Here is a 12856-nt window from a genome sequence, read left to right as displayed (position 1 = left end):
GTTTTCTTTGCTTCAGGGTATATGCTGAGAGTAGTATAATTGTGCTATTGCAGCTGTATTTCCTAAACTGCGAGTTTTATGCTTGATGAAAGATGATTATTAATGTGCTAACAACTCTATATATTGTGATGTAAAAGTATCCGTTACTGTATCCATTGCTGTAATATTAAAGATGATGGGCTGCTGTTTTAGTAAAGCCTTTAAGGTTTCATTGTCTTGAAATTACCGTATAGCAAATGAATTCAAATGTATTTCAGGGGCTACTTTTCATGAATAATACTTCCTTCTAATTTCTGTCACCATTTATTTGCCTTAGTTACGTAATGAATATTTAGTTGCATTTTTTACATTTTAATGCTATAATCCAAACTTCCTGAAGAGTTCGTATGAGCCTAGAAATAATAATAGCCCTGGTAAGGGAGTCAGAAGGCGTAAATCTCAATGCATCCATTTATTTCCGTGCAAAGTGGAACACTGCTGCCTGTGCTTCTTATGTGGTTTGGAGAACTCTGTCCAAACAGGTACTACAATACTGTTGCCTTCTGCTGACCTCTGCTGTAGTCTGGTAGCCTTTCTTGTTTCTGTTTGTTGCACCATGACTTTACTCATAGGCAAGATTGTGTGTAATTTTGTATCTCTAGGGGTTTTGGGGGGGGAGTGGGTTTTTTTTCTGATGAATCTCCATGACGAAATTTTGAGACTACCTGCTTTTCCTCTTCCCTTTCAGCTCTCCCCTCCACCCCTCCCACCCCAAATGAAACATATGCAAGTTTTTGTCTCTTCAATGGTGTCGCAGTTCTCTATATGTGTCGTGACATCCTGGGATGTATCCCTGGCTCCTGGACCTGCCCTTAGCTGTGTTGCTTTGATTGTTTCTCAGTCAAGAAGGAAGTGCGTTAGTTGTCCAAGGCACTTGAGGGAACTATGGGCTAGCTGAGTGCGTTGTCAACACTCTGGTGATTTAACTGCAGAGGACAGGTTTTGCGTGCAGTCCAGATGATCTTGGCTTGACTTGAAAGCAGTCCAGATGCAGGTGAAGGAATTTTCTGAGTGAGTAGCAGTCAGCCTCGGAATGGTGCCTGAGCTGGAACCAGAGTTAACTCTGCAGTGAAGGAACTTCTTGTTGGCTTGGATATTTAGTCTGAGTACTGGGAGCAAGCAAATATCACTGGGTGACTTTTGGTTGTAGAGACAGACAAGATAGGCAGAGTGAATGACTGTGAACTTGCTCTTCTAGTGTGTATGGCCTTACCCTGATTTTTAGAGTAAAAGAGAAATAATAAAGCTAGGAAGATAGCTTTCTAAACATGCAAGGATCCTACCTTAAGCCACATGCTGATGTAGCTCACAACAAAGTCCATAAGAGTTCACATGAGCAACCAGAATCATGCTGTGAAGTTATGCATTTGTCTGCTCTGTGCCAGCGAAGTCAGGTATGCTTCACCCACCCAACTGACATGTGCTTGCTTTTGTCTGAACTCAGTCTGTGCCTTTACAGCCTTATTTGATCACTACGCTTTCTAGATGGTGGGACTACTTCCCTTCTTCTGATGGGAGATAAGAGAATATCATAGTTTGATTTCTATACGTGCTGACAGTAGTGATCACGGTACCATGGGTTCATGTTTAGAAAACAGTTGACAGTGGCTTTTAACACTGAGCTTTATGTCATACCCATTCTCTAGCCTTTTAAAAATTTTTTTAAAAAGATATCTCAGTTTGTAGTGCACATCAAGATGTGGAGTAGAGGGATGCAGGGGAGAGGAAAATAATTTCAGTATTTGCTATCAGAATTTGAGGGAATATTGTCTTAATTAAACTGTTACATTGGATTATTGCATTAAAATACAGCTGCTGATTTTTAACAATTTTTATCATAATCTCCATTGAAACTGAAGCTTTTTCAGAGCTATGTTTATTTTTCTAATACAGGAAATAGTAACTGCCATTATTATCATGCTGTTTCCTTCCCAAGGTACTTGTGAACTCCATTTCTATATGCTGTTTCCGTGGTTTGATCACAGTCCTTTAAATATGGATTTCCTGAAACACTTGTGAAGTCATCATAAAATACAGTTCCTTAAAGAAGGATGCTGGTTTCTCCATATTTCTTCTTGGGGAAGATGCAGAAGATTTTACTTCTGATAATTGTCTTTAACTTGTATAATTAAGCAGTGGTTAAAATAGTCCTGTTTGTTATTCAAAACAATCACATCCTTCTTGGGGCAGGCTTTGTGCTGCTATATTTAGTGGCAGGCAGAGCACCGCTACTGTTGCACCATCGCCTCCTGATTACAGGGGACTGTGTGTCCTACTGTAAAAGTGTCCAAGATGGTTCAAGTGCCTGAAGCAGTACAGTCCCCATAATGCAAAGCTCTGCAGCCTTTCTCTGCTCTGCACTGTTGTGCAGGTATAGTGCATAGTCTTACATTTTTGAACTCTAATCGAGGTCCTGTTAGAGTCAATGGAATAATTCCCATCGATTTTATCAGTATAAGAAGTGCAGTCTAATCAATACTCAGTACAAATGCAGTTAAAGGGTAACATATTCGTTCATAGGTGATCTAGCTGAGGTGGCTAGTGTCTGTTATTCAGAATCCAAGAAGTACACTTACATGTGATTCTGGTTAGCACTGTTACAGTGTCCAAAAAAAAAAAAAGTGGCAACCACAGAATAAGGTAAATTTCTTTAAAGCCTCTATTTATTATTGCTGCTTTTGTGATCCCTCATCTTTTGATGCATGATGTCTGCAGTGCTAAAGGTGTTTATGACAAATTAATCTGCGGTTCTAGATAGAAGAATTGACATACTAGGAGGAAAAAGAAATGCAACTGCAGTAGATGACACGTCCCATTAGTTTGGTTTCTGAAACACTGAAGTATATGTTTCCTCATACAGATAAGTACTGAGCCAAGCAGAAACTGGAATGCCTCTTCTGGGGACTCATCTGTCCTGGTTAACAGGGCAGTGCAAACAAGACCTGCAACACGCCTGGGAATGCTTTTCTTGTAACAGATGGGCTAGGGACTCTAACTTGTATTCAATAGATGAGATGGATGTCGTGGCCACGTTTTTTCTTTGTTTTATTATTCTGATGAAACATACTACCATTTTGTTAAAACTCCACATGCAAAACCACTACATTTTTGTGTGTGTTGAGTTTTGCAGAAAAGGTGGCTTATTTGTTTTAGCCTCAGCCTTTCAGGGGGTCGGAGGAGAAGGTGGATGAGATGCACTACTATGAGTATGAGTGAGACATAAATAAACTTAAGTAGAAGTGGCCAGGACTATTCACATGAAACATGGTTTTATTTTTCAGAAACTGAGTTGGACTTTGGAAAGAGGAACATGTTTTCACCTTCACAGCAAAACCATTTGATAGAGCCAAATATTCACATTGCTAATGTCTGCAATTATATAATTACTATCTTCAGTTATTTAATTTTTCTTACAGAAATCCTAATTAATGCATAACAGGGACAACCAGTAGTATACTTATCACTTCTGTAATCTCAAAGACTCAGTCTATAATGCTTTATGTGTTGGCTTGTTCACATGTCCAACTTTTGGTTATAAAAATGCTGACTGTGAAACTGCACATTGTTATTTTGTAGCATGGCCTTTCAGATTGCAAAGGGACAGTAGGGTTTTGTAATAGCACACCTGACCTCTATCTAATTAATTATCCAAGATTTTAACCCTCATTTTCAGATTCAGGATACAAGTAGTACCTTCCCACTACACTGCAGTTGCCAAGGTTGTGTGAATAGTTGTGTCAGAAAAAAAGAGAATAAAGAAGTAAAGCAGCAGTATATGAGGAACAAACCAATGTAAAGAATGAATTTTTCTCAACTTTAAAAAAGAAAAAAGGCAAAAAAAGAAGGGAAAAAAGAGACAAACCCCCAAAATGGCAAAGAAACAGGCTGTCAGTGCCTGCTTTGCACATGGTATAGATGGTTTTACTTATAAATACTGGTAACAGAACATGAGTTTAGAAGTAGCCAAGAGTCACCTTTTTATATAAAGTCTGTTCATGTGACTCAATTTGAATGAGTATCTTCTACCATCTTTTATTTTGCTTGTTTGAGTCAGATATAGTTTTGATACAGCTCAAAACCATTCTTGCTTAATTTATGTAGGTTCTATAGTCTGGTTTGGCCTTCAGTGACACACTTTTGCTTCCCTGATTCTACTTTGTTTTCTTCTCTTTGTTTATATTATGGTTATGGTCTAGAGCTTGCAAGATCCTGTGAATAAACTAACAGAAAAAGCAGAAAAGGAGGACCTGCAGATTGAGAGCACCAAATCGGTACAAGATCAGCAGAGTCAGTAAGTCACATGGCCTCTATATTAAAATAATAAGTATTCTTGTCTATAATCTGCTTTCTGATTGCTAAAGTCACCAAACATTTATAAATGGAAATATAGACACAGCTAGTCTGATCACACTAGCTAATAGTAAGCTTAATACAAGAATTCCTGAAATGTTGTGGTGTGTACATGAAAACTAATAAACTTTATGGTGAAATTAAGAACTTTAAAAAGACCCATTAAATCTTTATATGTTTTTCATCTTTCCTAGCCTTCTCTTTATTTTTTCAGCTTTTGCTTCATTTTTTTCTGTAGTAAAAGAAATGGTAAACAACTACACATGGGAGAAGATATATGAGCATTGTATTTCTCCCTTCAACAGCATCTCCTTTCACCTGGGAATAGGATATGGATTCCTGATTGCTTTGAGCAGCGATTAGTTTTTGTAATTTATACAGCATCGGTTAGTAATCCAATGAAGCAGTAGGTACTTAGTGTAAAGTACATCTCAGTGAGCTGATGCTATCAAGGTTTGAGTTACCTGTAGCTCTGAGGTGAGAGGGACTTATGAATGGGCTGCTATGGGGAGAGGAGAAGAGGAGAATGAGATGCGATCCCTCTGCTACAGGACCATGGGGATTCAGTTGCGAGGAGATGCAGCATTGATATAATCCTGCTGCCACCTGTTGTTTTGACTGTTCCTGGTTAAATGAAGCACCCAGCAAAGGATCAGTTGTCAAAAAGCAGAGAACAGCTTGACTGATTAGTGGATTTTGCTCGGCTGTTTGTAATAATGGATTTTTAAAGAGTTCAGTTTTCCAGTCCTTCTACCTGTTTACATTCAGAACCACTGACCAAAACCAGTTTATAAATTGGTCAGATTTGGTGCTATTCAGATTAGAAACAATTCGGCCAAGTACAGTTTGGCAGGTGGTTGTCTCCACAGCATTTCCTTGAATCTGCTGCATCTCATGACAATAATAAAGACTTGCATAAACAATTGTTTTCCTCAATGTTGAATATAAAGTTCTAGAATGAATGCATGATTTGTGCAAGATATGTGCATTGGCACCTACCAGCAAACACATCAGATGCCATGTCATGGTTGTACTTTTTTTTATTTATGGATTAGCTTTTTCCTGGTCTGTCATAAAACTGAGGGGAAAAAAATATGTCATGATTTTGCTGTCTAAAACCATAAACAAACATCTAATATTCTAGAAGAATTACACAAAACAAAGCTTTTAAAATCCTCATGAACTTTCCATTCGCAGTAAACATTCATTATACTAGAATTTGGCCTGAGTCTAATTTTCCTCTGCTCCGCCACAAGCCTATCCTCAAGAGGAGGGGAGGTGGCTCCTGCTCTCCTGTCACTAGAGGAGAGGAGTGTGCCTATACAGTCCTCTTCACCACCACATCAACCTTGTGGCTGCCTCATTCCCTACTGGTTGAATGCCCTTACACAAATTAATAGCAGTTAGAAAGTATATATTCTTCATTGAAGAGATTACCTTTGTATAAGAATTGCATGTAAACCACAGCTTTTTCTTCTGTCTAGAGCTTTTTCATCAACACTGCTGATCTGTTTTTTTAGAAATGTGCTGACATGGGACAAAACTCACCTGACTGTTGATTTTTAATTAGTTGCTGTTAAAAAGAGAAGTGCAAACTGGCTGGGGTTTTTTTGATATTTTTTTTTTTTCGGGTTTTGGGGGGGTTTGGGGTTTTGGGCGTGGGAGGTTGGAACAGTTGTACCTCCTTCATGATAGTTATGAAAGACCAAATCTGGAAAAGGAGAATACACTGTACTTTACATTACAGAGATTTAGTTAGATTAAAAATGGAAGGGTGGTAGGTTTTGATAGATAGCTTTCAATCTAATTTTGGTTTTCAACGGACTTACGCCAATGAAACAATAAAAGTTAATAATAGACCAGCATATACAGCAAATGCAAGAGTCTATCTGAGTTACTGTTTATTGAGATGATTCTGTAATGATGTGACCAAAAAGAGAAAAATGTATTATTATTCTATAGCCTGAAAATTATTTTCTCAATTTTTTTCTTATTCTTTCAAATTAAGGTTGATTTCATTAGATGAGGAGAGCCATACCAAGGAATCAAACTATTCAGGTATTTTATTTCATGTTATCATAACTTTGTAAGTGCTGTAATACATATTTTTTCATTTTTTGTTTATTTCCTATATGTTCAGCTTCACCCAGCAAATCCCTACAAATGCATAAAAGTTAAGGCCAGGAGATGTTAAAACTAATCTCTTGTATGTTATATCCCACTGCATTTCACTCAGTTACTCTCAGATAGGTCAAATAACTTGTCTTCCAAAGTGTAATTGTTACATTGGGAATGTCTTCAAGGAAAGGATCTACAAATTAGTAGCTGTTGAAATAAGGGAAGTATGACACTTAGCTTGCTAGTTTGTTCCAGTGATTAAACATGTACTCTTAAAAACTTGATGAATTCAGTGGAACTTCTGTCCAAAAGCTAGGCAAAGTTATATTCAGCTGCTGCCAGTGACCTGATGGGTTATTACCCAGTGACACAGCCAGGCTCTAATTGGAGGTGGCCAGGCTCTAATTGGAGGTGCACAATGAAAAAATGGGAGGCAATGGACAAAAGCGACAGGAAGGGCAATTCTGATTACACGCTAGGAAAAAAGTCTTTGTGGTGAGGGTGGTGAAGTGCTGTTGAAAAGTGCCTGGAGGGGCTGTCGAATCTTCATCTCTGGAGATCTTCAAGACTTGACAGGACACGTCCCTGTGGCACCTGATCTAACTTCATAGCTGACTCTACTCTGACAAGGGGCTTGGACAAGATGACCCCCAGAGTGCCTTCCAGCCTAAATAATGCCATGGCTTATAATACATCTTTTTCTACTAAATTAATGAAGAATCATTTAAATATGTGGTGTTTTATCCTCCATGAAGATACTTAAAAGGTACTACATTAAAATCAAGACTCCTCTCAAATCTTCATTTTGATAGGCTAACCATATTGATGTCTTGAAGGCATCTTCTCTACTCCTTTATTCTTTAAGTTTTTGTTTCCATTCCGCTTTACAACATCCCTTTTAAAATGTGAAATATATAACTGGACAAGACATATCTGCTGTTGGTCTCTCCTGTCATGTTTCTAGAAGGTAAAATCTCATTCCTGTTTCTATATCCAAGGATATCTCTTTTTGCTGCAACATCAAGCTAGAAGCTTGTATTTGAATTTGTTGTTTATCAAGACTTGGTTCCTTTTGGTCACAGCTTTCCATGACTCATTCTTCCTTTCTGCAGCGTGACTTATATTCTTTATTCCTATAGATACAACTTACAACTTAGTGGTATTAAATTCTCCCAGCTCTGACTACAGAAACTGAATGACTGGCGTGAATGACTACCTCTAATAGTCTGTTAGTTGTTTGCATGTTTTTTTCAAGAGTGATTTTGTGTTTACTTCCAGATGACTGCTAAAGCCATTGAATAGCGATGGATGTAACACTTAAACCCTGCAGATCTAAACTAGAAACACTTCTACTTTGCAATTATTTCTCCTAACAACTGGGTTTTGACATCTGTTAGTTGTCATGTTTCTAATCCATTCAATATGTTCATTATAGATATTATGCAGTGCTAACTTTTTAGCTGGAAGGCTATGCAGTGCAAAGTCAAGTTGTTTCTAAATAAATATCTTTACCAAACAAAGCTCATAGTTTTATCAAAGAATGAAATGATTTGGGTTTTTTTTAACTAGGTCTGCTTTCCATAAAACCACCTTTTATTATAGGAGCATTTATTATGCTCGTATTCTTTTGCTGAATCCCATATGGGATTCAGATAACATTTTGCCTAGGAGTAATGGTGAGCAACCAGCCCATAGTTACCTACAATTGCTTAAGTCACCCTGTTAATTATTGTTGGGTTTTGTGTTGTTTGGTTTTGTTTTTTTGTAATAATGATACAGTATTAGGACTTTTCCAGTGTTTTGAGGTTTCACCCATTTTGCAATTAATTAGATCAGATATCTCTTTGACAAGATATTTTAATATTCTTGGGTACAAAATCTGACTTATATTTTCTTAGCAGATGTTTTCTAGAATCTCAGTTAGTTATGGGCTGTAACATATTTCACCGTTGTCTATAATATAAATACCTTGTTCTGTCTCTTTCTCTATCACCCCTAAAAGGAATTGAAGTATTTTGGAATACTTCTGACTGCTCTGCTACCATTTTTCCATCTCCATACACTAATTGGTCTGTGCCATTGCTAAGATTTTTTTTTTTTCTTAAAGTACTCTGTACGTACTAAAGTAATACAGATGTAGTGCTACTAGTGATGGAGCTGTGTTTCTTCTTAATTTTCCTTATCAACTGCTTCTACTTCATAACTTCCAATTTTTTATCACTTGCTCTCCATTTTCACTTAATATACTGTGGATGTTTTTAAGATTGGCTCCATCTTGTTTACCCCTGAACTAAGGCAGGCTTTCAGCAACAGTTGTACTTTTTTCATCACAGAATTGTAGCCATCCGTATCCCACCTTTCATGAACTTCTCTTTCTGATTTCTATTTTTTTTTCCTTTCTGCCAGTCAGTTTAGGGTTGGGGTTTTCCCCTTTAGCTTTGTGCACTGTCCTTTTATAGAAGCATCATGTATGTTTGTCCATGTGTGTTTGTGCCTCTCCTATGTATATCTATATAGAGTGTAATCAGATGTGATCATGGGTCCTTAAATGACCAGCTGATCCTAGTGCTGGTAGCACATTTCTGTCATTGTCCTAGTAAAGCCTTGTTAAAACAATATGATTGAAACAGCAGGCTGTTCTGTTTCATTTAGTTCTGAACACACCTTGAAGTTTCTTTTGAAAGGGTTTGGCATTCAATTTTTATTCCTCTATAGAGAATTTTATTTCTCCTTTCCAGCCTCAAGTTTGAGGCTTCCAGCAGATCCGCCTTCCAGTTCTGGCAATACTGTGACCGACCCTTTCACTTGCCTTTAGAGCTACAGTCTTAGTTGTCTAGAAGCTAGATTTCCTCAACAGTTAATGGGGAGAGAAAGGCATGTTCAGCAGGTAACTCATCCCTCCTGTTTTGCTACATATCTTAAATGGAATTAATCACCTGAGGGAGGTGTCTTTCTCTTCACCAATAGACAGAATTTAGATGACTGTTTTGACTCCATGTCTAATCTAAGAAACTTGCTCAGAACTTAAGGTATTTACAGTTGGGGTGTGGTGGTGTTTTTTCACCTCTGATAGCCTATAACCCTGAGCTATACATTTTCCCTCCTACTGGTGTTAGCCCATTTATTTTCCTGCAGGACAAGAGGTGCTGTTACTTATATCCTGACCTGGGGTGCTTTGGGGGAAGATTCCTTCTCCCCATTCCCAGAGTTGGTGTCATGAGGAAGAACGTATTGTCAAGGAAGGTGATTTAGGGAGTGATGAGGTTTTGGCACTTTTGTGTTCTCTCCTAGTCTGTGTAAGTACAAGCTTCTAAAAGAAGTGTGTCTGCTTCTGGAGAACAGCAGAGACCTGTCTGATTCTTGCAGTTGACTCACTTGGGTGCACTCAGATTGGAAATGGGCTAGTGTGGCAGGTGGAGATTCAAAGGAAGATCCCCCCAGGTTATTATTCAGAAATTTGCCTAACTTCTTAGAAATGCTTATATCTTTGGTCTTTCATCCATAGTGACCAGGTTCCTTTTAAACATGAATACCAACAACCATTGCATGTTGATCTTATGGTGACATTGTTTATAAGCATGGTCTTCTGCCAGGTACAATTTGACATGTTTATGGATCTTGATTACAGCTGACGATGGCAAGGATATCATATCCACATTACAAGGAAATTGTAACCACAAGCAGAATTCAGGTGAAGAGACTTAAGAAAACTACCTTTAGATGTATACATACTGATTGTCAGTGTACTGCATATCTTCCTTTGTGGCTTTTCTTTTTTTTTTTTCCTTTTTTTTCTTTTTTGTTTTTTGGTGCCATAGATGACTTGTTAGACCTGCAACCTGAAGAAAATGGTATGAAACATTTGTGTATGTCTGTTTCATCTCCTTTTCAATTACAGGCACCAATTATAATTTTAATCTTAGATCTTAATTGTTTTCATAATCTGAAAGGTTGAATGAAATTATTCAGCTGCAGTACTTAAACAGTGTTAAAGGAAACTCAACTTCATATACGTGCAGAGGAACTATTCCTGACATTGTAATATGAAAAAAACCTTACTGGGGATAAAACGCCTTGTAAGAGGTGATTCAAGGACCAGACTATAGTATTTGCCGCACTGAAGTAGGTTCCACTATAAACCATACCCCTCCTATAATTTTTCACAAACTTTTCTTTTTGGTCCTTCAAGTTGTTGTATCACAAGCCTTGGCAATACACTAGTAACTGCAAGATTTTATATTAGAAATGTGCATATCAGACAGAAATTTAGTCCTCTTAAAACCATATAGGAACTGGTGACTTCTTTCAGCCAGATAGTTAATTAAATCTGCTGTGCTCTTCTCATACACACATGAGAAAGCAATCTTTCATTCCAGGCTCTACTCCTAACCTTACACTTTTGTAAGATCCATGGCAGCTCAAGGGAATGTGCTGTTTTTTTCCAAAGGGTACTGTTTTACCATGTAACATATGAAAGATCTGACTAAAAGTTTTATATTGAGTTTTCATATGCAGTAAGAGTATTGCCTATAATTTCTCATTTGATTTTTCACTCATATACCTCAGAAGAATGAGTAAAAAAAACTTCAACAACAAAAACAACTCTGGCAACTCAAAAAGCAAGTAAATAAACAGAGAAAAAAAACCCTTTGTGTGGTTTAGACAGTCAGACTGAGAGTGTCATTTGGGGTATTTAAGGCACTGCCTTCATGGTAGGTAAGGAAGAGAGCATTTGCAAACACCTCGACTTTGGATTTGCCACAGGCAGTCTCTTGCACTGTGGGGAAGTTGCCCATGAAGGCAGAAACAGGGAAAGTTCCTCAGCTGCCTGTGTAGAAACAGACCTAATCTGTGGATAGATAAGCTAGTGATGACTTCTTTTCTGTGGTTAATAAAAAAGGTCAGTGGACGTCTGATAGTGGCATTTTTTTCTTCCGGTTTTCCCCTTACTCAGTTCCATTCCTTGTTGGACCTTCACAGTGGAGATACAGATAATGCATACAATTACTGGTCATACAAGTTTAGCTATGTCAGTTAGAAGGCTATTGGGTTTTTTAGTCAAATAGTTAAATCAATATGAAAACAGTTGTGGGGCAGCTACATCAGATAATAGTGCTTATGTTAATGTTACAATATCAGCTATTTACCCTAATTTTACACACTAGCTAGCTTTAGGCTAATGAATATTGTATTATTTTAAGCGAAGCAGTATAGTTAGAGGTACCCTTTTGTGTGTGTTTCAGAAGGAGGTCTTTATCCTGTGTTTCCGATCATGTATCGTTGTAAATATTTTTAGTTTCTTTTCCCGTTTATTTTTTTTAAATACCAGCAAAACGAGGCATGTTTGTAAAGGAATATGGCCATTGCTAGAGGCTTGTCCAAACAAGTACAAAAAATAATACAGTAACATTGTTTTTTTGGCGTTTTATTGGGAGTTTTGGGGGGTGTTTTCATGGACATTTATAAGGTTGGGGCAGCATGTGCAGACAAAAAAAGGATTTTGACTGTGAAAATGGGCAGTGAAAACAGAAACAGGAAAAGAAGTAATAGAAGATTTACGGGTGAGATGAGAAAGTCCATATCATTCTAGTAATCTAGCAGATACCACATGAGTAATATCTCAATAAGCAAGACTGGTTTCAAGATAACCTTTATTGAAAACAAGAGTAGAACTTACTGCTGCTTACTTGAGGTAGCCTGAGCATAAGCACCACCCTATCCTCCTCTGCCCTGGGATTCATTGTCCCCGCAGTAAGATCAGAAAAACTGCTCAGACAAGAAATGTGTCACTCCTGATATCTGGTGGTCGTATGCACTACAGCAAGATCTAAGTGCTCTTCAGATGTAAAGCTATGTGTTGTACTTTCTCCCCCAGTAAAAATGGGACTACTGCAATGGGATGAAGCAGAGCTTTGCTTTGAGCTGTGTCGCTGCAAAGCTGCTGTTCCATTATAGGTCATTTGTGGTTAGGTACAGTGTTGACGGTATGTCTTAGCAGATCTGTTACTAATGATGCTCCCTTTGCATCTCGCCCTGCAAGCCTTCCAAGTTCATGAAGGGGCCTCCTGAAAGCAGCTTTGAGGTGGTGATGCCCCATAGAGATTAGAGTTCTTAAGTGCCTTTGAAATAGCAGGTGTGTTTCCCCTACGGAAGGATTTACCCCTCTGCCTCACCTGCTGAATAGCTTGGGGGAATTGTAGGTGCTTGGGCAACATTAACATTCTTTGCTGTTTATCTGAAGATGGGAAAGCAGCCTGAAAATTCATGAGAACAAATTGTTTTCTATGGTATTTTAGTTAGAGTCTAGTGGGAACATCAGGAGAATTCACGTTTGTAATGTTTCTATGTC

At 38.0% G+C, this 12856-nt stretch overlaps 1 protein-coding gene across 8 annotated transcripts in view; it reads left to right on the top strand.

Annotated features, from left to right (window-relative positions):
- ICA1 (islet cell autoantigen 1) overlaps positions 1–12856 on the top strand; it is a 77818-nt gene that overhangs the window by 51262 nt on the left and 13700 nt on the right. For 4 of the 8 annotated variants that reach the window (XM_075049873.1, XM_075049911.1, XM_075049867.1 and 1 more), the window contains 3 exons: positions 4236–4330; positions 6398–6447; positions 10136–10198. In XM_075049873.1, coding sequence (XP_074905974.1) covers positions 4236–4330; positions 6398–6447; positions 10136–10198 — 208 coding nt within the window. Of the gene's footprint in view, positions 1–4235; positions 4331–6397; positions 6450–10135; positions 10199–10314; positions 10374–12856 lie in introns of all 8 variants that reach the window. The other 4 variants (XM_075049919.1, XM_075049887.1, XM_075049879.1 and 1 more) reach the window with 4 other exon arrangements.

Source organism: Buteo buteo, chromosome 2 (genome assembly GCF_964188355.1).
Source record: "Buteo buteo chromosome 2, bButBut1.hap1.1, whole genome shotgun sequence".
Classification (NCBI taxonomy): Eukaryota; Metazoa; Chordata; class Aves; order Accipitriformes; family Accipitridae; genus Buteo; species Buteo buteo.
This window is presented reverse-complemented; position numbering and strand designations above follow the sequence as displayed.